Raw genomic sequence first — 26,187 nt, forward strand, 5'->3', positions numbered from 1 at the left:
AGGATTTAAAACTGATTTTAAAAGGGTATTATAGGTACTTCAGAGGGGCCCAGGGGGTATGTCAAAATATTTTCGAAATTAGGAGGTTTCCCTTAGAGTGTAATCCACTTAGTAGTTAGTTCTATATAATTTGGGAACGAGGGGGTCTACAAAATAATCTCAATTTAAAAATGGATGACGCATAATTAATTAGTTACACCTACTCTGGTTTTGTGAAAGCATTTAAGAGGAAGTTGTTACAAATTTAATTATAGACTTTACCACATTAATTGTACTTTCTTCTTATATTTTGGACGTTTTGCATTTACTACTACAACCCTCGCAGTATATATTCCATTATTAACACAACCACCAATTATTTCTTTTAATTCAACTAGTATTTTTTCCGATGCACATATCGACAAAAGTAAAAAAATAAAAATTGATTTAATAGATGACAATAACAATTATAATAAAATATGAATAATAAAGGAAAATGGCAAACCTAAAAAAGAAAAAACAATATGTACATATTTTATTTAATGATCTACTAGTTGACTCTGATTCTTTTTATTTCATTTGGTTATATATATATATATATATATATATATATATATATATATATATATATATATATATATATATATATATATATATATATATATATATATATATATATATATATATATATATATAATTTTGTGTATTTGAAAAGAAACAAAGTAAATAATAATAACATTAAACATTGAATTGAAATTAACCTAACAAAATTCTTTTGAAAAAAGTATGTCGTAGGACTTTGTCTTCCTTTTACTTTAACCAAAATTCCAAAACAATTATATATATATACAAATAAAAATTCCCAATTGCCAAATGGCTCATGCATTATTTGACAACAAACTTGAATAATAGACATAATTTCTTAAGCAAAATAATTTTAACTGCTCGACTTATCCCGTAACGGATGACCTAACTGTTGGTGCAAGTGAATATGTGTCAACTGAATCAAATTCGAATATTACTATCAAACGGTCGTTAGGTGGAGTTTGTCACACATGGTTAACATATTGTGATTTACATCTCTCGTATAATTTGCAAATTATTATACGAAAATGTAGCTTTACTCATTGCACCTATATAATTAACTGCGAATTCTTTCATTAGAAAAAACAAACAAAACTACTAATTAAATTTGTTTTGAATATGACTTGGACTCAACCATGAATTTATTTCATTATTTAATTTCCCGCCAACGGTGTCGATTACAATTTACACCTTATATTTATTTGAGTCATTCAATAACCATGAACAATTAATCTTCATGCCTTCCTCGTGGGCCATTAATTTAATTTAATTTGTCCAAAAAAATTAAAAAATCATAATGGTAGATACAACAAATTAATTAAGATACCAAATGCTTTTTAAAAAGAAAAAAAAAGAAAAGGAATAGTATATTCTTGATCCCATTGAACATCTTTATATGTAGATAAAAAAGTAGTAATTCACAGAAATAAGGGTTGTATTAAGTATTAACTTATCCCATCTCACTTTATTCTTCATTATCCATTATTCCATTATTCCACAATCCATAATTTTATTTGTTTTTATTATTATATATTAAATTCAATTTTACTAAATACTACTTCCTCTGTCCCATATTATATGTCTTTTTAGAGAGTTTGTTTTGTCCCAAATTATTTGTCATTTTAGATTTTCAATGCATCATTAATTGCACTATTTTCAATTTTACCCTTTATCACTCATAATTAGTTAGTTGTAAAATAATTAATGTCAAGGATATATTAGTATTTTCCTATGCTTTTCACAATAATCTATACACATTTATTGATTTTCTTAATATGTGTGCAATAACCCAAAACGTCATTTAAATTAGGACGGAGGGAGTATTGAATTATATATTAATACATTGGGTTGATAATATTCAAATAAACTCTTGATCTACTATAAAAGTCGAAGCATGCAGTTAAATACTATTGTTTAGTAAACTTAGGTAGTTATTTGATTTGTATAACATCTACGTACAAAATCGCGAGTGCGATGTCGTATATTTTGGGAATATAAATTTTTTAAATATCTTCCTCACGGAGACATATCGAAATAAAGCCAAAGTTGATAGAATGACAATTGATCGCAAGAGATCTACGAAACACGCACTTAAAACAGAGCCATGTAAAAGAACCTTGAGTTGATTTCACCTACTTATTACCCCTGTGGTAACTTATCAAATGTATATATGGTTCAATTCCACAATTTAGTAACGAAAAACACAAAATTATTCTAATTCATCTTCGAAATCAAAGGAACATACTTACAAATTCCAATATTTCTATTTAAAATATGAAATTAAGAGCACATTAAATTCAAATTCAAATTCAAATTCAAATTGACAGGACTAATGTAACTAGGGTTGAAAATTAGGACATTTTTTTGAAATTTCTCAAAAAAAAAAAAAAGAAAGAAAGAATCGAAATCGTTACTGTTTGAACGAAATTGGAGTATATGGGATTTTGATTACCGATTTGATTTTAATTTTCAAAATATCCAACAATTTCCATTTTTTTTGGAATGGAGTTTGAATTAATTTTTCATTTCTGAAAAAAAACGGAATTTTTCCGAAAATGGAAAATAGTAAATCATACAGACACATAATTTACAATGGGTAAACTTAAAATCTTTGTACAATAACTCACAAACTACATGATCAGACTAACTATCGTGACGAACTCGATCGACCTAAAAGTTTTATCAAGAAGATTCGAATGACACCGCACTGCTTTTGTCCATTAACTAGATCACCTCTTGCTAGACGAACTATTATAGTACTATCACGGTTAGGCATGAGTCAGTTTTATCGGCCAACAGATCCACTTTCGACCCGTTTCTTTTGACCGATAATTTTGTTGTCGGGCCGTTAATTTTAACCGACACATATATAAATGGGTCGGTCGGTGGTTTTCAGTTTACTCAAAAAGTCGGTTGGACGATATTATCGACCAACCAACTTTTTTAATAATTTTTTTTATTATAAATATTTAATTGTAATTCTTATTTTTTTAATATTAAAATAATGTGTACATGATGTTATAACTTAAAATCTCAAAACACAAATTTATAAACCTCTCCGTAATATTTCTATTTTATAATTTTTATTTAATATTACATATTTACTTATTGTAGAAGTTTAATAAAAAAAAATTATTTTAAAGTTCAGATTTTTACAATATAAGTTTTCCCAAAATTTTGAATATCTTTTAAAAAAATCTTATTATTGTAAAAAAAAAAACAATAAATAGATGACCGATAATATCAATCAACCACTCATTGTTTATCCAACAAGGTCAGTTGCCAACCATTATCCGATCCATAATGGTCGGGCTGATAATGGTTCAATTTTCAGCTAAATCGAGTGGTCGGATCGGATTGGTAGTTGGCCGATAATTGTCTGACCCTACCCATGCCCAACCCTAAGTAATATATAGAGAGTCCACACGAATAAATGGCGGTGATGGCACAAATTTGATCACATTTTTTGTGTGTGTGTGTGTTTCTTTTCTTCACAATTTTCAATAATTTAAAAACCCAACATTTTTTTCTCCATTTTAATTTAATTTTCTTCACAATTTTCAATAATTTAAAAACCCAACATCCATCTCAATCAATTGCCAGCCCAAACTGAGTGTCTAATACTGTTTCAATTTAATAACAAACATCATGCAAGGTAAAAAGTTTGGGATCCTATGTTGCCTTAATTATTATTAATACTCCATGCCTATATTTTTAACCTTTTTGAAGTATTTTAAAGTATATAAGGATGTGCTTTAAATTTTAATGGTTAGAGACCACGAGTTTGATATTTTGTTTTATAAGAATTAATATAATTCCTTTGTATATTTTATTTATTTAGTCATATAAGTAGTAAAAAAAAAAAAAAATTAGGAATACGGTAAAGGTTCATGTTCGAATCGAATTCGACTTATTTGTTTTCATTATTTCCATAATTCGCCTTGCATTGTTTTTAGGAACGCTGCCCCGAACATCTGAAACATTTTCACGTCTGAGAAAACATGAATTACATATTGTTTCTTGAAAAATATTTTTAGCCCAATGGAGGGAAAAAAAGAAATCTAAATATGAAATTGGTTTAATTGATTGTGACAATTCATGAGCCATGTTGTGTAACATATGCACTCCATGCTTTCATGTACTTCTTATGCCTCCTTCCCCCAAATAAATAACAAATAAATATACCATTTTTTGTAAGGGTAAATTCCACTTTACTCCCTTATACTTTGGCTCGATATCACTTTACCTTCTTCTACTTTTGATTGCATCAATTTGCTCTCATGTACTTGTCTCAATATGGCCTTCGTCGTTGGTTTTCAGACATTTGACCTTAACACCATTTGATCTAAACTCTGAAATTACAAAAACGCCACCTCTCCCAGTTTAAATAATTAATTAAAAAAACAAAAAAATAATAAAAATTCAAGACAACGACAAGACATAGTCCATGACGCCAGCCACAATTTTTTTAAATAATTATTTAAACTGGGAGGGATGAATATTTTGTAATTTTCAGACTTATATCAACGGTGTTAAGGTCAAATGTCTGAAAACTAACAGCGAGGGCCACATTGACACAAATTTTCCAAATGTATGGGGCAAATCGATGCAATCAAGAGTAGAAGAGGGTAAAGTGATATTAATGCAAAGTAAAGGGGAAAGTGAAATTTACCGGTTTTTTTTTAATTATATAGATTGTGGATCAATTATTTTAGGCCAGTCGTCGGAATTGTTATATCACAATTCTTCAATAAATCGAGATATGAATTTATTTAAATTTTTTACAATTTTTTTGTTTTTGCGGGTCGACCAAACTAAACTCATGTATATAAAAAATATTGTATATTTGTTTTTACTATTTTGCTTTTGGCAGTGCCCCCAATAAGCTAGGTTCGATCCTAGTTATATAACCCCTTCAAAAATCGTTAAAAATATTTTAAATATATGATAAACTCTTATATTCGATAAATTGTTTTAAAAACTAATAAAATGTTATATCTTATATATATGTTTAATTTTTAAAGTGTTTGAATAAATAAATTATAACTATTAACTCATTTTACTCGTATATGATCTTAAATAAAAAGATGTGGGGTTGAGACTTGAGATATATGTATTTTTACAAAAAGAACTTATATGCTCAGCAGCAGCTAGACTTGACCATGGTCCGATTCGAACTGGTCCAGTTCGGAACCGGCAATTCAAATTCAAGGTTTGGAACCTGAACTGGACCCTTCATATGGAGGTCCAGGGCTTGTTCAAAACCACCGGTTCGACTGTTAACCGGAATTTTTCAAATTATTATTTTTAATTGTTCTTACTTATATATAAATCATTTAAAAAATATATACATGATACTTGCAAAATCTTAAAAAAAATATTTGTACTTTTAAAATTTAAAAAAAATATTTTTACTTGTGAAAACTTTAAAAACAATTATTTATATAGTTGTAAAAAGAAAAAAACTTTAAAAAAATATTATATATAAAAAAAAATTATAAATAATTTATACAAGCCGGTTCTGATTCGAAACTGGAACATTGGTCATGTCTAAGCAACAACTTATTCTAAAAAAATTGAAAAATATTACGAAAACACTTTTGAAGAGCTTATAACCTCATCAGCATCTTATAAACTATTTTTAATAACTTATAAGTTTAGCCAGACACCGTCTTAGTATTGTCAATTTAAACACTTTTTTTTGTTAGGCCCTATCATGTAATAGAATAATTTTGATCTCTCATCCATGAAACTTCCTTTAGAAAATATCATGCAAGAGTCATTTGCTGAAAAAAAAAGTATTGATAGAATAGAATATATATATTATTATTAGGTACTTCTTTTATTTTAATTTATTTTGACAAAAAAGAAAAAGCTAAAAGTAGCTGTTGTTGGGAACATTCTCTGTGCTTTAAATTTTGCCTAGGGTTGAGTTTGTGAAAGGGAATGGCGCCAAAGTTAAGGGAGATTCAAAGCTCTACTTATAAGGACAAATACATTAAAAGACTATATTTTCTTTTACCACTATTTATAATATATATTTATGTAATATATATTTATATAATATTATATATATACATTTATTTTAAGAGAATATATAAAACACGTACATGTTAATTGGCTGTTGCTATTATGTTTCATTTTCTATACCCCACCACCACCTCTTCTTATTCATGATTCACATGAGCCAAAAAATAAAAAAAATTAAATAACATAAAAATTAAAAAAGTTGGGAAAAAACTAAAAAGTATAATTGTTGCTTTGAATAACCAATCCCTTAGTATTTTTACTACTTTATTTTATCGTGTGAATATTCTTTATTTTTTTTTAAATTTTGTGGAAGGACTTTTAATTTTTTAAGAAAATAATATTTTTAATAGACTGTAACGAATGCCTAATAATGAGTGAAAACTGATTGTTTTGGAGCAATAACAGTCATATATCATCCTAATTATTAGTTATAATAGATTTTATGAAAAAAATTGGATTCTTAGTTATAATAATTTATTTTAGATTATACCAAAACTTAAAGGAATTAAAGTGTTTAATTTAGAGGAATTATAGTCTTTAAATTAAAGGTGGAAATCGAATGAAATGAATTAGAATTAGCATTCTAAAAAAAATTGATTTTTTCTGAAAGTGGAAAATGGCTTCATTATAAATACATATTTTTCTTTTGACTGAATATATATATATATATATATATATATATATTTTGGAATCTACAAAACTGCAAAATTGAAATGCCTCAGAATTTCTGGTATTTCAGAATTTTCGAAGATCAAATTATCACAATTACTACTTTTAAATATGTGATCACAATTTATAGAGTGGATCAAATAATTTCAGTAGATCGACGTTGACTTTTTTTTTTCCTCCTGATTTTTTCGCCACCGGTTTTCGGCGTTGACTTTTTCGATTTTTTTTCTTTCTTTCTGTAACATCTTTTTTTTCTCGTTTAAACAACAATATTGCTGTGATTGACAGTAATATTTACTATATTACTATTAAACACAATAAAATGAACTATATTACAGTTTAACACAGTAATATTGCTATATTAATATTACTCTAGCACAGTAATATTAACACAACAAAACTCATTATTATTGTATAATAGAGTAATATTACTATGTTGACCGTTCAACAAATGTAAACATAATAAAAATCCAAAAGAATTAATATTACTGTGAGTGACAATAATATTACTATAACAACAGTAATATTACCGTCAACCACAATAATATTAGAATAATAGACAGTAATATCCGTAAATAACTCAAACAAAACAAAAACCCAAAAAAATAATAATATTGATGTGGTAGACAGTAATATTATTGTTTTTACAGTTATTTTACTGTCAACGACAGTAATATCATTACGTTGACTTGTCAACAAATCAAATAAAATTAAAAAAAATAACCAAAAATGTGATAACAATATTACGTTAATTTAGATTCAAAGGCAGAACAATTACATAAATGTATTGTCAACGGCAGTACAATTACGTTAATGTACTGCCATTGACAGTATAATTACGTTAATTTACTGTCAGTGACAGCACAATTACGGTCAACGTTTAGCGGCGGACGTAAAAAAAAAAAAAAAAAAAAAAAAAAATAAATCAACGCCGGAGACCGGCGGCGGAAAAAAATAGACAAAAAAAAAAAAATCAACGCCGGAAACCGGCGAAAAAATCTGGAAGAAAAAAAATAAAAAATAAATAAATAAATAATCGAAAAGTCAATGTTGAAGATCGGCATTGACTGCCGGTCAACGCCGTAATCCGGTGGCAAAAAAAATCAAAATTGGATTTTTATGGTTAAAATTAGATTTTTTTTGTGGATAAATGTGATTAAATTGGGGTTACAATTAAGAATTTGGTATAAATGGTTGGGGGTAATATTGTTATATACATGAATGTTTCTTTATTTATAATAAATATTACGGTTCTTTATAAATAAGCCCATCAATGGTTACTTATTCATAAAGAGATCCAGATAAAAAACCCATTTACAAATAAGTCCACACATGATCCAGATTTTTGTAAAAGACTAAAATAGCCCATCAAACTTTAATGTGCTCTAATTTCATCCTTAATTTAATATAACCTCAATTTGACCATAAATTTCACAAATTATTCAATTTTGACACAAAACTTTTATTTTTCAATTTTTTTTTCTTATTTTCGATCTTTTTTTTTTTTCTTTTTTTTTCTTCTGGATTTTTTCGCCGGTTTCCGGCGTTGACCGGCGGTCAACGCCGGTCTCCAACGTTGACATTTTTTCTTTTCTTTTCCTCCACCGGTTTCCGGCGGTCAACGCTGGTCTCCGGCGTTAACTTTTTCAAATTTTTTTTTCTGTAACACAATTTTTTTCCGTTTAAATAGCAATATTGTTGTGATTGACAGTAATATTAACTATATTACTGTTAAACACAGTAAAATTAACTATACTACAGTTTAACACAGTAATATTGCTATATTAATCTCTAACGCAGTAATATTAACAGAACAAAACTCATTATTATTGTGTAATAGAGTAATATTACTATGTTGATAGTTCAACAAATGTAAACATAATAAAAAATCAAAATAATTAATATTACTGTGAGTGACAGTAATATTACTATAACAACAATAATATTACCGTCAACCACAGTAATATTACAATAATAGACAGTAATATTATTATATTACTCCGTGAATAACTCAAACAAACAAAAAAATCCAAACAAAATAATAATATTGATGTGGTTGACGACAATATTACTATAACAACAGTAATATTACCGTCTCGCGAGCTTTTGAACAACTATAATCGGGCTCAGGCTCAGGCTCGAGCTCAGAATACACAAGCTCGAATTTGAGCTTTTATGGAGTTGCTCATCAAATTCATAAGCCGACTCAGCTCATTTACCACCTCTAATGTGATTACATAATAAACTATAATTTCGGGCTCATATTCAGCCCGCCAAGTGACACCTCCTAGGCCCATCATGAGCTAGTTTTTTTTTTTTTTTTTCTTTTCAATTAATTAATTAATTTATTTTACAATTGAATTACAAATTCCAATCCCTAAAATGAAAACTATGTAAAAGAATAAATTTATTAATGTATTTTGTTTTTTATTTATAAATTATGTTTTCATAATATTCAAATTAAATTGAAACACGTGAATTAAATTCACAATGTGTTTTTAACTTTTCTTAATTTCTAAACTAAATCTTAGTTAGTGGGCTTAGTAGGGCTAAGTAGTGCTTAGTGGATTTAATTATGGGATTTATCTTAACTTCCTAACTAACCCACTAACCCATTATCTTGAGTGCTCTTGTGGTTGGTTTTCTTGCAGATCATGGGCTGAAGAGTGGAAGCTTGGCAAGTCTATAAATACCAAACTCAAGACTCAAGATTATTACAGATTTCGAGAAAACAAAAGAGAGCTGAAGTTTTAATCTCGAGAATTTTAGTGTGTTTTCTAGGATCTGTTGTACGTACTATTTATAAGTACATTCTTTGAAATCTAGAATTTTTGATATCTTTCTTTTAGTATCTAGATTTGGTTGTAAGAGTGATCTTGAAAAAGATTCACTCATAAGGAAGAAGTTTTCGCACTCTTCTGTTTGTATTCTTGGAATACTGATTTTAATATATTTTTCGTCCTGTAAAGGACAAGTTCACAAGTCTTTACTTGTGAACATTTTTAATTCTGAGTTTTGTCCTTTAATCTTTATATTTCCGCTGCATGTTGTCTCAAGTGTCATAACATTTTAGATAACATCTCTGTATAATACGAATTCGGGACCATAAATTCTTTCAATTGGCATCAAGAGCCAACACTTGACGTATACTAAGTGTTTGTTCCTATCTTCTTTACAGAAACGAATTCGTGATGGATACTCAGATGACTGCTTCTATGCGACCTCCTGTACTTGATGGCACAAACTACACCTACTGGAAAGTCAAGATGAGGGCGTACATCAAAGCCATTGATGAGAGAGCATGGAGATCTATTCTCACTGGATGGAAGCCACCAACTATCACAGATGTGGACGGAGATGTTTTTCCAACTCCAGAATTACGGTGGACACCAGACGATCTATCAAATGCTAACCAAAACTCAAAGGCGTTAAATGCAATTTTCAATTCAGTAGATCTAACAATGTTTAAATTAATCTCTGTATGCACTTCTGCAAAGGATGCTTGGGAAATTCTTCAGCTACATTGTGAGGGATCAGATAGTGTCAAAAGAACCAAGCTCAGATTGCTCTCTTCCAAATTTGAGAGACTGAGAATGGAGGAAACTGAAACAATTTCTCAGTACAATGAGAAGCTGATTGACTTGGCTAATGAATTTCAATCCTTAGGTGGTCCTTTGAGCAACGAGACACTAGTGAATAAGGTATTGAGAACTCTTCCAGAAAGGTTCAGCATGACGGTTACTGCTATTGAGGAGGCTAAAGATACATCGTCTCTACGGCTGGACGAATTAATAGGAAGTCTCAAGTCCAGAGAGATGAACTTCGAAGATCAAAGAAAGGAGAAAGGAAAGGCTATCTCAAATGCACTCCAGGCAGAATTAGAGAAGGAAGATGTTGCTCCGGAATATGATGATGATGCAGAAGAATGCCTCAATAATGTGGCATTTCAGATTCAGAAATTCAATAGGGCGTTCAGACGAAATGGAATCAAGCCCAGGCAGTTATTCTCAGAAGGGTCTCCACAAAATCGACAAACTCAGCCCCGGAACAGATCTATTCCACAGAGAACATTTCCTCAAACACCTTCTCAAAACAATTTAAAAAATTCTTCTTTTATTCGTTCAAATTCTGAACCACCTAACTTGGATCATATTAAATGCAGGGCCTGTTCAGGATTTGGACATTATGCTAATGAATGTGCAAATACCTTGAGAAGGAGAGGAATGAGTTTGATTTGTGCTGTCAGTGATGAGGAGGAAGAACAACCTGAACAGACAGAGGAACAGCAATCCTCTAAACAAGCTCTTTCTGTCAGATATCTTACTGGAAGTTCCACTGAAACAGAATCCCAAGGAGTCTCCCTGGATGCTGCAACACTTTCTGAAACACTTTCAATTTGTGAGTTAAATACTGATCAATATACATGTTTAAACTCTATTTCTGTGAATGCAGCAGAATCCAGTAATGAAGCAGTCAGTGATGATGAAGAAATGTGTAAAAAGCTGATCAGAAACTTGGAGAATAAGACTCAAGCTCTAGATGCAGCCAACAAGGAAAATTCCTCCCTCAAAGAAACAATCACACATTTGGAGGTTGGAATCACCAAGAAGGATCTTGAACTGGCAAAAGTGAAAGAAGAACTCAAAAAGGCAACTCTAGCAATCAAGAGGATGAACACTGGCACAACTAAGCTCGAAGAGATTGTGTCAATGGAAAAGCACTACAAACATGAAGGGCTAGGGTTCAAAAAACAAATGAAGCCAGTTAAGAAGAAAGAAATTGTCTTTGTAAAAGAGAAGGGTGCAAACAGAAAGGATTGCAGGAAGTCCACAGTCACCACTCCAGATTCCAGAATAAGAGGTTATGTTTGTCATTACTGTTTCTCACCAGGACACATTCGTCCATTTTGTGAAAAACTCAGCAGTGACAAAATGTTGTATAAAATAAGCCACAACACTTCAAGGAACACTTCAAAGAAAAAGGTAGAATCTACCAAAAAGGAGTGTAAAATATGGACTCCCAAAGGTAAATTTTTGTGCAAAGCAGTATACACCTCTTTAAATGCTAACATTTCAGGTTCATGGTACTTTGATAGTGGATGCTCTAGGCACATGACTGGAACAAAGGAATTTCTATCAAACTACCACACACTTAATGGAGGACGTGTAACCTATGGAGGAGGAGCTAAAGGCAAAGTGGTTGGACGTGGAACACTCAGTATTGAGGGGCTTCCAAAACTCTCAAATGTTTTACATGTTGAAGGATTGGGGTCAAATCTCATTAGTATCAGTCAATTGTGTGATGATGATCTACGTGTAGAATTTGATAAATACTGTTGTTCTGTGTTTGATAATCAAAATCATTGTGTACTTACAGGTTCCAGATCAATGGATAATTGCTATCAAACAGGTGACACCATCTCATGCAAGAGTTCAAGAGTAAGTGAAGTAGAGCTGTGGCACCAGAAACTAGGACATACAAACTTCAAGAATTTGAAGCTACTCAACAAGTACAATGCCATAAGAGGAGTACCAGATCTCAAAATCAAGGATATTCCTATATGTGGAATGTGCCAGAAGGGAAAGCAAACCAGAGTACCACACAAAGTGTTGCAACACGTTGGTACCACTATTTGTTTTGAACTAGTACATATGGATCTTATGGGTCCTATAGAGGTAGAAAGCCTAGGTGGTAAAAAATATGTCTTTGTGTGTGTTGATGATTTTTCAAGATATACTTGGGTGTATTTTTTAAGAGAAAAATCAGACACTTTTGATGTATTCAGAAATTTGTATAGGTTTGTTAAAACTCAATTTCAAGTTTCTATTCGTAGGATAAGGTCTGATCATGGAAAAGAATTTGAGAATACTTTATTTGTTGCATTTTGTAATAAAAAGGGTATAAAGCATGAATTTTCTGCTCCAAAAACTCCTCAGCAAAATGGCATTGCTGAAAGAAAAAACAGAACTATCCAGGAAATGGCTAGGGTGATGATGAGTGCAAAAAATCTGTCTAAAAGGTTTTGGGCTGAGGCTGTCAACACAGCCTGTCACATCTCAAACCGTGTGTACCTAAGATTAGGATCTATGATGACTTCATATGAAATTCTTTATGGTAAGAAACCTAATCTAGAATACATGCATGTGTTTGGATGTGTCTGCTATGTTCTAAATGATAGAGATCATCTAGCTAAGTTTGATTCAAAAAGTGATTTGAGTTTATTTATGGGATACTCTAATAACAGTCATGCTTATAGAGTATATAATCTAAGAACTCGAACCATTATTGAATCTGTAAATGTGGTATTTGATGACTTTGCTGATCTCCGCAGTAAAACAGCTGAAGATGAAGTTGATGACTTAATTGCTGAAAGAGAAACAACAGAGGAAGACACTTCTACGACAGAGAGCTCAGACACAAACAGTTCAGCCTTAAGAGAAGAAGGTGTTGAGCCAAGTGTCACCACATCTGACTCAACACATCCTACAGAGACTGAGTTGCAGCCAACCCTTGATGTCTGCAGAAAGGAACCATCAAGCAGAATCCAGAAAAATCACCCATCAACTCAAGTAGTGGGAGATATCTTTGATGGAATAAGAACCAGAAGAAAAGAGAAAGTGAACTACAGAGATATGGTAAGATTTGCTAATTTATCTTCTGAATGTGCACTAACTGGAACCACTTGTTTTGTGTCTTCAGTAGAACCCAGGAATATTGCAGAAGCTCTGAAGGATGAATTCTGGGTAAATGCAATGCATGAAGAGTTGAATCAATTCATCAGAAATGATGTGTGGTACTTAGTTCCCAGACCAAGCCATGTAAATGTGATAGGGACTAAGTGGATCTTCAAAAACAAAACTGATGAAAAAGGTACAGTTGTTAGAAATAAGGCTAGGTTAGTAGCACAAGGATACACTCAAATTGAGGGTATAGACTTTGATGAGACTTTTGCTCCAGTGGCTAGAATTGAATCTATTAGATTACTTCTTGCTATAGCCTGCTTTCTTAAAATCAAACTGTATCAGATGGATATCAAAAGTGCATTTCTGAATGGGGTTTTAAATGAGGAAGCATATGTTGAACAGCCAAAGGGTTTTGAAGATTCTGCCAAGCCTAATCATGTTTTCAAGCTTAAGAAGGCACTGTATGGTCTTAAACAAGCTCCTAGAGCATGGTATCAAAGACTCACTGACTTCTTACTTGAAATACAGTTCAATAGAGGGGAGGCAGACAGAACCCTATTTGTTAGAAGAACTAATAATCATCTCATTATTGTTCAGATATATGTTGATGACATTGTTTTTGGCTCTACTTGTGCTAACCTTTTACAGTCTTTTGTAGATTCAATGTCTCACACTTTTGAAATGAGTATGGTAGGGGAGTTGAATTACTTCTTAGGACTCCAAATCAAACAGACAGGTGAAGGAATGTTTGTTAATCAGAAGAAGTATGCTCTCAATCTGGTTAAAAGGTTTGAGTTGGAATCAGCCAAGCACATGAAAACTCCAATGGGATCCAGCCAAAAACTGTCCAAGGATGATGTTGCAGAAGATGTGGACAGCACTCTCTACAGAAGCATGATTGGAAGCCTTCTGTATCTAACAGCAAGCAGGCCTGACATTATGTTTAGTGTTTGTGTGTGTGCCAGATATCAAGCAAATCCCAAGGTCACCCATCTTAAAGCTGTGAAGAGGATTATTAGGTATGTTGCAGGTACAGTAGACTTAGGGATTCAGTTTTTCAAAGACACAAATACAAACTTGATAGGCTTTAGTGATTCTGATTGGGCTGGGGATATTAGTGACAGAAAAAGCACATCAGGTGCATGTTTCTTTTTGGGGAATAATCTAGTTTCTTGGTTTAGTAGAAAGCAAAACTGTGTATCTATTTCAACAGCTGAATCAGAATATGTAGCTGCTGGAGGATGTTGTGGTCAACTAATTTGGATGAAACAAATGTTGGGAGATTATGGGTTAACCAGTGATACCCTGACCATATATTGTGATAATTCAAGTGCTATTGACATTTCAAAAAATCCCGTTCAACACTCACGAACTAAACACATAGATATTAAACATCATTTTATTCGTGATATAGTTGAGAAAAATATAGTGTGCTTAAAGTACATTCCTACAGAAGATCAGCTGGCTGACATCTTTACAAAGGCATTAGATTATGAGAGGTTTTCAAAACTCAGAAAATCTCTCGGGATGTGTACTCAATAAACATGTCCTGAAACGTGTTGCAGCACCTCATCAAATATCTTAAGCTGCAACACAATTTACTGAAGCATTAGCTTCATTAAATAATGACTTCACTATGATGCATTATTTTCTAAACCAGTAACTGGAAGTCTTTCACCTTGAAACGTGATCATGCTTCATGTAAACATTTAGACAATAATTGCACTCACATAAGTCAAACTCCTCTATTTTGATAGTCATATCTTAGTAACTGAGGAACCTTCAAACTGAACACTTGATCATGTTCCATGTGAATTGTTTGACTTGAAAATAAGAGTTAATATACAGATATATTATTATAAAAAAAAAAAAAAAAAAAAAAAAAAAAAAAAAAAAAAAAAAAAAATAAATATATATATATATATATATATATATATATATATATGTATATATAAATATACAGATATAATAGTATCTATGCCTGTCAGCAAATTTTTCTCACTATTAATCATTAATAAATGTATTTTTATATTATTTGTGAATATTTCTTGAGTGCTACGGTTTTATTGATTTTTCTCTTTTCATTTTAATTATCCCTATTTATATGGGTCATGGGTACATGGGTTAATTCCTTATTTTCCACTATGTCCACTCCTTATTGTGCCATGTGTCACGTTTTTATTTTAAACTGCCAAGGAAATTATTATTCTCCTTAATCACACTCTCCCCAAGAAAAACGGACACCACTTCTTCACCTTCTCCACTTCAATTTTTCCCTTTCTTCTTCAGCAAAATTAGGGCTTATAAATTTCTTGCTTCTTCTCACAAAATCCACACTCAAAAATCAAAAGCACAAAGAAGCAATTTTACTTTATCTACTGTATCATGGCATCCCCACCTAGAAATCCTCCTCCAGCCGTCGATGGTGATGTCCACAACAATGCTGCAGCACCTGTACCAGCAGACCCAAATCTGGCCATCATCGTTCATCCAATCAACTTTGAAGCTGTTCCTATCAGCTACATTGAGCCCGGCGACGAGATGAACCCGATTGACCCAGACAACTTTGATTTTGTGGGTCCCTCTTCCACCGCCGGAAGATTTCCAACGCGCCGGTCAAAGCGCACGAACCCGTTTCCAGATCTGAACACTGCGGTGCCACAACGCCGAAGAGGAGAAAACTCTCCCCGGAGAGGAAGCAGAGGTGGAAGAAGAGGAAGCAGAGGTGGCCGCACTCCAGTCCAGTCAAACCCACGAAGAGGTCTTCATCTGGTAGATGAAGAAACTGATGACGAAGCAGGGGATCCTACCTTTGCTGCACCACAGGCTCAAGCCTTGTCCTCCAGCTCCTCTGAGTCTTCATCCAACAACTCACCTTCCCCAGCATCAACTCAGGGGGAGACGTCGCAGCCCAGCATGGCAACAGCAGCCTCTCAACATTCTGTTCCTGAAGGTGTTGCTGCACCTGTTTCAGAAGGTGTTGCTGCACCTGTTTCAGAAGGTGTTGCTGCATCTGTCTCTGAAGGTGTTGATGCACATGCTCCAGAAGATGCTGCTGCACCTACTGTTTCAGCAAATGTTCCTCAGAATGCTACTGAGGATGCTGCCCCTTATCAGGATGAAGAAATGCCTGATTTCTCTGGAATGTCATCAGCAGAGCATGTAGACATTCCATTTGTCGATGCTCAGGAGTTCACCACTACAGAAGAAACTCCATCAGCACCTCAGGGAGATCCTCTGGAAACCCTGGCAGAAGCAGCAGCTCAAGCAGATACAATTCCTCCTCAGGCTGAACAATCAGAGAAAAGTGAAGACAGTTGGGAGGTTCCACTAGCTACTTTTCGCAAAAACTTGTCCTCTTCTGATTCCGACAGTGAATCCTCTGAAGACTCTTCTCAGCAGGAAGAAGGTGTTGCCCCACGTGCTGCATCACCTGAACCAGCATATGTTCCTGATGAGCTTGAAGATTCAGAAGATGATGATTCCTCAGAAGAAGAAGAACCAGACCTAGATGGGAAGAACTTGTCAATCCCATTTGAGGTAACAAATGCTTTCAGTACTAATTTCTATTTTGAGTCTGATTCACTGTTGAGTCCTCAAGTCATGAACTGTCATTTCATTGAGGAGAAGAAAATTTCTAAGGAAGAATTTGATAAGCATAGGATAACAGCTTTTCTTCACCAAAGAAAAATCATTAACCTAGTTGAGATTGCCTGCTCTTATGATCCCTTGGTTGTGAAAGAGTTTTATGCCAATTTGCAAACCTCATTTTTAAAGAAAAACTCTCCAAACTTTGGCAAAGTTTTTGTGCGCAATGTCATTTATTCTTTTTCTCCCAAAGTTATCAACTCTCATTTACAAACTCCTACTGTGATTGATGAGGATAACTATGGTGATTTTACTGAGATTTGCAAAGTTATTTCTGGAAACCGTTTAAGAAATTGGCCTGCACACCCAAGAAAATTTCAAGTCTCTCAACTCACTGCTTTCTACTCTGTCCTGTTTAGACTCACAGTGGCTAATTGGATTCCATCCAAAAATGTCTCTGTGGTAACTAAGCCTCATGCTGTACTCATGTACAAATTGGGGATGGGTTTACCAGTGGATTTTGGCAAACTGTTCTTTGATACTATTGGTCATCTTGCCCAGAAAATTTCACCCTCCACTCACCTCCCCTATCCTTCTCTCATCTATTCCATCTTACTCTCTCAAAACTTGGGCCAAGATGACTCAGAATATCTTCACACCCCACAAGGCATGATCACTGTGTCTCAAAACTTTCTGAGGGCTCCTCATGTTCAAGATCTTCCTTGGAATGGAGATAATTTTCTTTCAAGTGAATCAGGTCAAAATAACCTTGGTACTGAGGGTGTTGCACCTCATGTTGACAACACTTCTAACCTTCTTGTGTCTGTTCCTAGAGATCTTCTATTGCAGCAGCTTACTCATTCTCTAGCTCAGATTACCTATCATCAGTCCATGGTGGAGATGATTCAGAAGGCCCTTTCTGATCAAAAAGGGGGAGAAAAAGATCATGAAACTGAAGCAGGAACATCTCATCCCTTGGATGCTAGAGGCAGAGAGAGAGGAGTAAATGAAGAGGAAGCAAAGGGGGAAGCTCAAGAAGAAAGCAGTGGATCTAGTGATGGAGGTGAAGCAGCAGCTGAAACTGAGGAGACTTTGGATATCTTACTTTAGATTGTTTTCATGAACAATATTTTATTTTGTTTGTGTTTTGTTTATTTTCCCTCTGAACTTTTGTTTAGGACTGCACTTTGATTATTTCTTTTGTTGGACTATCTTGCTGAATTTGGTTTTAATTTATTGTTTCTATTTTTTTCAATGGTATCAAATTCAGGGGGAGTTCAAGCAATATCTCAGGGGGAGTCTTTGACTAAGATTTAGTTTTGATCAGAAAGTTAAAAAGGGGGAGTTTGAAACACGTGAATTAAATTCACAATGTGTTTTTAACTTTTCTTAATTTCTAAACTAAATCTTAGTTAGTGGGCTTAGTAGGGCTAAGTAGTGCTTAGTGGATTTAATTATGGGATTTATCTTAACTTCCTAACTAACCCACTAACCCATTATCTTGAGTGCTCTTGTGGTTGGTTTTCTTGCAGATCATGGGCTGAAGAGTGGAAGCTTGGCAAGTCTATAAATACCAAACTCAAGACTCAAGATTATTACAGATTTCGAGAAAACAAAAGAGAGCTGAAGTTTTAATCTCGAGAATTTTAGTGTGTTTTCTAGGATCTGTTGTACGTACTATTTATAAGTACATTCTTTGAAATCTAGAATTTTTGATATCTTTCTTTTAGTATCTAGATTTGGTTGTAAGAGTGATCTTGAAAAAGATTCACTCATAAGGAAGAAGTTTTCGCACTCTTCTGTTTGTATTCTTGGAATACTGATTTTAATATATTTTTCGTCCTGTAAAGGACAAGTTCACAAGTCTTTACTTGTGAACATTTTTAATTCTGAGTTTTGTCCTTTAATCTTTATATTTCCGCTGCATGTTGTCTCAAGTGTCATAACATTTTAGATAACATCTCTGTATAATACGAATTCGGGACCATAAATTCTTTCATAAATATTTATATAACTTATTCCGGAGTAAAAAGAATATAATTAATTTAAAAATTTGTTCCAGCTTCTTTCTCTACTATTTTGTTTTCATATTGTAACTTAATAAAATATATTTGACTTAATTTAAAGAAAAAATAATTAAATTTTAGATTAATAAATTATTTTTTCATAAATCCCCATCAAATACAATAATGTTACATTGATACTTCTACGCACCGATATATATATATATATATATATATATATATATATATATATATATATATATATATATATATATATATATATATATATATATATATATATATATGTAGAAGCAAGTTTCATAATACAAACCTTAATTAACTAGTAAGTTGATGATATATCATATATGAATGTATTTCGAACTTTAATGAAATTAGTTAGGATGATTAATTACCATTTTGTCCCTCATCATGATCGGGATAAACTCCTGCTCCATTTCTCTCGGTCACACTCGGCGACATAACGAATTCTTGTCTACTCCGAGACATTGTTTTATTCATCGACTCGTCTTCTTTCCGGTCCATAAACGATAGGAACTTCTGGATTCTCACGGACCTAGAGCTGCTGCACCTCTTAGATGAAGACGAGGATATATTCGTAATTTGTTGTTGAGGAAAATAGCGCTTGAATTTGTGGAAAATGGAACAAAAATAGAGTAGAAGAGCAAGCAAGCATGCAATTCCACTTATTAGGAAAAGACCCCAAAAGCTCTTCAATTGAAGCTGCTCTGACTCTAAAGAGTTCGGCAAACTGCAAGCTCTCGTGTTTAGCCACTTGTCGTGTATCTTTTGAAGATCCCCGTTTTCGGATAGTGTTAATATCGCAGTCGACATGTCCATCGCCAGTGGAGAATCTCTTGGAAATGCCTGCAATCAGTTAAAGAAATTCGTTTGGGGGCACAATAATTTGCTTAATTAGGACGTTATTCGTAAGATTTTACGAGGGTATTTTGGTAATTTACTAAGAATGCAATTTAATTTATATCATATATCACGAAAATCGTAAATGATCACCTCATTTTATTAATTACTTGCTTTATAGGGCACGAAATAGCTAGATAGGATTATGATGGCACGGTCTAACGTTTTGATGAATACTAACTATGTCGTAGGAGTGGAAATCGAACAAATCAGATCCAATTTAGCACTCTCCGAAAACTATCATTATTTTGTAAGTGAAAAAATAATTTCAGTTCCGTTCCCAAATAATCGGAAAAATTGACAATCGGAGTTTCCGAAATTGAAATGAAAAAGTTGCATAAAAATTCGATTTTTTTTTATTGGAATCGACGAAATTCAAAAATTCCAAAATTTTTAGTCACTGAAAATATAAAATACATAATAGTATGAATATTATATGTGTAAATTCCAGAAGAAAAAAAAAGAAAAAAAAGAAATTGGAATTTCCTAAATTATTTTCCAAAAATGAAATCGTATCGCAAATCAATCGAAATCTTATATTTATTTTATTTCATATAAAAAAAAACTCAAAAAAGAAAATAGCGAAAATCGGAATGAAAAAGAATAATGCTCATTATAAATCGAAACATTTCGAATCGTAACCGGAAAATCGAAAATATCGAGTTGATGATATAAAAAGAGATACTCACAAATCCCCAACCACCTTTAGTGAACTCTCGTCCGACAACCTGGTACATGCAATATTTCGACAGAAACAAATCGACGTACGGGCGCTCGTCCACAATTGCAGCAACTCTCCCTTCATTAAACGCGTCCGCGTATTCTTCGGGGGATCCTAAAGGAATGAGCCTAGATTGTGCTATGTTGAGTTCCTCCGTTAGATAACTCTCGGAGAACGATCCAACTTGGAATCCGATGCGTTCGTTGCTCGTGATCATCGACTCGATTCCTCTAATGGATGGTGCTAATTGTTGGACGGTCAAGATTGAAGTCAAGCTGGCTGTGTAGCTTGATGTGATTATTAGAACCACAAATAGCCATATGAGTAGCACCATACGGCCCAATGGGCTCACTGTGTTTTCTCCTGAAAAATATTTATAATTAATTAATTAAAAGGAAATTGCATGTCACCCCCTATGATGTTTTTTATTTTCGCACTACACCCCTCAAAATTTAAAAAAATGAATGCCTCCTTCAAAATGTTATACTTGTTAAACACTACCCTGATAGTAAAATTTCAATGGATTATTAACCGGAATCGAGTGTTTTTTTCTTTTTTGCATGTTGCCCCTTCAAATGTTATTTTTTTTGCATGTTGCCCCTGAAAAATATTATTTTTCTACATATTGCCCCTTTAAAGTGTTATTTTTGTTGCACGATGCCCACCAAAATTAGCTTTTGGGACAAAGTGCAACCAAAACAATATTTCGAGTGGTGATTATCTCTTTTCTGAATTTTTAGGGGGGTAAAGTGCAAAAATGGGAAATTCGTAGTGGGTGAAGTGCATTTTATCCTTAATTAAATGTAGTAAACCCAAATAAATGAATATATAAATATGTTGCTTACTGTGTGCAAAAAACATAGTTGAGAATCCAAACCTGCAAGATGAAAGAAAAATGAACAAGGTGGGATTATTGCATAAAATATGATGTCTTAAAAAAAATTTAGTGCATTGAAACTAATATATGATGCAATGACTGACCATAAAATTGTGATGAACTGTTTCTTCGGCGGACCGCGAAACTCGTCGTTTATTCTGTGTTCGAGAATCCAAATAACAAATCCAACGATGAGGAAAAAAACACTCGTGACGGCCCACATCGATAGAGTAAAAGGACGCATAAATGCCCAAGGACTCGAGTTCAACTTCTTCACCGGTGCTACCACGACTAGCCCCGACTCTGTATACGGTTGCGTAAAGTCCACAATCTTCGTCCGGTTTGTCACAATCGCTATATCACCAACAGCAGCATCAAACACCTAAAACATACATACATAAATATATAATGTAATAATAGAGACATTTTGTTAATTATATGACACAAAATTTATTTGCATTTATTCAATTTTAATAGTAAGAATAATTTTATTGCATTCAGTACCACTGTGTTATATCGAATTGCTAAAAAAATGTGTTATAAATATTAGCAAAAAAACCCTGAACGGTGAGTTTTTAGGTCGTAGTTTAATTCGTATAGGGATGTTTACTAATATTTATAACCGGAAAATTTCGTAGCAATTAGACAAAACACAGGGGTGCTGCATGCAATAAACCCGAATAAGAATACTCACATCGGAGTTGATCATGCTCACGAGCTCCGTATAGCTAGGGTTCTTCTGTTTATCTCCAAACAATATAAACTCATGAGGAACCGCGTACGGGAGTAGGTTTTTAGCTGCGAGGAATACATCGATGCAGAATCCATTGATATCGTTCGTCTTCTCGTTCTTCGAGACAAAAGCTTTGTAGCTCACCCTATCCGGAATCCCGATCCTCAACGGCCTTCCGTTCCTAGGAAACTCCCATCCACGTGGCTTCACTGTCGTCCGTCCCGGCCAGACAACATCGTACAACCGTTGGTTAGAACTCGAACGGTTAGGAGCTCTCGTGTAGAGAATCTCCGGGCCCACAACGGAAAGGCCGGAATAATTAGTCCAATACCCTATTCGCTTGTAGCCCTTTCCTATCACGTTGAGGATATCGAAAGACGGGCGTACAACGGATTTATCAGGATTGAATGCAATTTTTCCCGTTAAACCCGTTGTGTTGGTCTTTAATATCGTCGCAAGAAGTTCTTTACCGCCGTCGAATCTACTTAAAGAACCAAGATTCAAAGCCCCTCCTAAGCCATTCAAACTCGAGTCGTTGGAGAAGGAGATCACACCGCCACTATCCATAAATTTCTTGATTGCATTAGCAATCGTCCAAACGGTGTCGTAAGCGTATAATCCATAAGGGTTCAATCCAATCGAACCGTTACTCAATTTGTTCCATCGAGACAAGAATTCTCTCTTCCTCGCAGAATCCTCGATATGAGGCTTGAACGTAATAACACCTTGGATCGAGTCGGCTTTTTCAGCAGAAACCGGAGTCGAATCCAATACCGTGGAAAGCCAAGCGGTGGCAATCCAAACGTAGCCTTTATCCATCATCCCAAGCCTATGCGCGATATCGAAAACCCTGAGGCCAACAGCTGCAAAGGCATGGACGATAATCACGCGCGATTCCATGAGAGCAACTTGGACTAACACGTCCATGATTTCTTCGCTCGTGGCTAAAGACTCGGGCGAGAGAAGCGCCTTGTAAGAGATCCTGCAGCGCCTCTCGGCGAGTTTTTCGCCGAGAGCTATGATACTGCCCCGACTCTGCTCGTCGTCGGGGCAGACCACAACGACCTCTCTGTATCCGAAGTAACTTATCATGTCGGCTACTGCGATCATTTGGAAGAGGTCGTTAGGGGCCGTTTGGATGAAGAAGGGGTATTGTAGAGATTGTAGGCCCGGATCGAGTGCGGTGAAGGACAACATCGGGACGTGGAGTTGATTGGCGAGGTGCGATAGAATTTGGGCCATACCGGAGACTTGTGGACCTATGATGGCGACCGTCTTCGTCTCCATGTACTGCAATCCTATTCGATCCAAACAAGTCATAAGAATATTATGCATGGTAACATAGGTGAACTTGTGTTAAGAATTAAGACAAGAAATGATCACAATAATTTAATAATCTCGCTTAAATAATAGTTTCTTATGGTCTCGACTTAGTAAAAACCTACTAAATTATTAGTTCGATAATTTAATATTTCGCATAATTATTATAGAATTTTGCTACTCCCGACTGTATTAATTTATAGAGGTTTAACTGTATATATAATTAATATACCTCCAATAATGCCACGAAAGCCGCTATAGTTCGAATCGTATATGGAGAGGCTTATTTTGGTGCCGCCGAGGATGGCGGGATCGGAGTTTACGTCTTCCACGGCGGCGTTCATTGCGATTTTCGACACCCTGCCGTTGATGGTGCCGAGCGAGAAAATTGAACCGATTCTCACATAAGTTGGTCTTGAAATTTGGTGTGCAAATGCACTTGGAAAGAGGGAAGAGAAAAGTAGTGATAGAAACACCAATAACTTCATGCTTGTATTTTGAGAAATGGAAAAGGCATGGCAATTGGCAAATTTAATGAGGGTGTATATCATATATGAACGAATACAAAGAAGAAGTTATATTGGGAAGAAGATAACAAAAAAAAAAAAAAAGGAAATAGAGCAAATATTCTGAGTGCGTTGGATTTGAAATAGAGCAATTTGGTTGGTTGTGATTCAAAATGTATGCATCAACATTCAACATTATGAAAGTGGGGTAGTTACATCTACATCTGGTTATTTACACTAAGGTGTTGTTTGTAAAAACTTATTTAAAAGTAGAAGTTATGGATTGTGGGTTAAGGTGGTTTTAAGGTGGTGTTTGCAAAAGCTTATTTAAAAGCATAAATTAGTGATTATGAGTTTAGATGATATTAAATGCTTAATTTTAAAAGTTGGGGGTGTTTGTAAAAAATCTGAAAAATCAATTTAATTAGAAAAGGCAGGTACATGTGTGCTTTTAAAATTCTAGTTTAAAGCAGCTTATTTTAAGAGAAACAAAAGCAAAAGTCGATTTAGCAAACACCTAAAAACAGATTATGTAGAAAAAAAAAAAACTCATAATCTATTTTTAAAAGTTTTTGCAAACACCACCTAAGTGTTTATTTCTAAAAGTTGGTGGTGTTTGCAAATTTACAGAAAAAATAAACTTGAATAGAAAAAACAGGGTCATGGGTGTTTAATAAATTATGGGTTAAAGTCGCTTATTTTAAGAGAAGCAAAAGCAAAAAAAATCATTTTGCAAACACTTAAAAGTAGATTATGAGCAAAAAAAACTTATAATCTATTTATATCAGCTTTTGCAAACACCACCTGAGTGTATTTCAACCATAGATCTGAGTAAATAACCACTCATTAAGCATACATACGGGCGTGTTTATAAGAGTAAACTGCAAATACTACCCCTGTGTTATCTCAAAATAGCAAAAACCCCCCTGTGATAAATAAACTAGCAAAAACCCCCCTGTGAAATTTAGTCAAAGGCAGAATCCCCCCTAGCTGATTTTTTAGACTTGAAATGACAAAATTGTCCCTCAAAATGTATTTATATATATACATATTATATGTATATTTATTCTTTTTAATTTATTTGTTTAGAAATTTAAAAAAATAATAAACAACTAAATTGATTATTTTTTAAATAAAATAATTAAAATATTTATAAAATATAAGAATTTATTAATTGCAAGACTCCAGGGGTATTTGTGTCTTTTTATATCAAGTCAACCCTCAAATAGTTCCATAGGGGGGTTTTTGCTATTTAAATAATTTCACAGGGGAGGTTTTTGCTAGTTTATTTATCACAGGGGGGTTTTTGCTATTTCGAGATTACACAGGGGTAGTTTTTGCAGTTTACTCGTGTTTATAATTATGTGTAGATCTATGGTTAAAATCCACCAAATATAAATAACCATGTGTAGCATCTATCACTTTAAAAAAATAAAAAACTAACAATCATTTTATTAAAAGGAAAAAAATTATTCCATATTATCTGCAAATTTAGAAATTGGATCAAATGAAATAAATTGAGAAAATTAATTATTTAATTATGGAGACATATGTATGTAGAGTAGAGCAATAAATTAAAGATAACATAGGCAGTGTGATATGGACGTGACATCATAAGTTGTGGTATTTGTCCATTACAACGTTAGTGGCTGGAGCACCATTATTTTATTAGACAAAATAGAAATGTACAAACTTGTTTCTTTCAATTTCTTATGTTGCTACAAATTATTAATATTGGATGGATGTAATATAATAACGGATAACTAATCATTTTGCGTCCATATATTTTACAATTTATTATTTTACTTCCAAATATCATTATAAAAATATATAGGAATTTTTTTTAATAAGGGATATAATATAGAAGCAAAACTATTATTATTTTTATAAAAATAATTGAAATATACATTAAAAAAAAAGATAATGAAAGAAAAAGGAAATATCAATATATCAAAGAATGAGTTTGATAGGGCAACCGTACCGAATCACTTGAATCGTTACCAATACTTATAGGGCATGAAATAATGTAGCAGATAGTTTACTAAATTGGCCGAT

General features: G+C 33.4%; 1 protein-coding gene across 2 annotated transcripts; it reads right to left on the reverse strand.

Annotated features, from left to right (window-relative positions):
* Positions 1–19,352: 19,352 nt before the first annotated feature.
* LOC105960613 (glutamate receptor 3.2) lies at positions 19,353–24,403 on the reverse strand. Of its 2 annotated transcripts, none has more exons than XM_012984804.2 (6): positions 23,859–24,403; positions 22,268–23,604; positions 21,678–21,955; positions 21,542–21,573; positions 20,665–21,059; positions 19,353–19,921 (listed from the first exon to the last, which is right to left on the reverse strand). In XM_012984804.2, exons 1-6 carry the CDS (start codon positions 24,175–24,177, stop codon positions 19,442–19,444), a joined length of 2,841 nt encoding a protein of 946 aa, XP_012840258.2. In that variant the 5' UTR covers positions 24,178–24,403; the 3' UTR covers positions 19,353–19,441. The 2 variants fall into 2 exon arrangements, with proteins under 2 accessions (XP_012840258.2, XP_088681793.1); XM_088825667.1 differs by having other exon boundaries at positions 20,679–21,059; positions 23,859–24,337.
* Between the last annotated feature and the right edge of the window lie 1,784 nt (positions 24,404–26,187).

This window comes from Erythranthe guttata, chromosome 2, assembly GCF_056151865.1.
Source record: "Erythranthe guttata isolate IM_541 chromosome 2, IM_541, whole genome shotgun sequence".
NCBI lineage: Eukaryota > Viridiplantae > Streptophyta > Magnoliopsida > Lamiales > Phrymaceae > Erythranthe > Erythranthe guttata.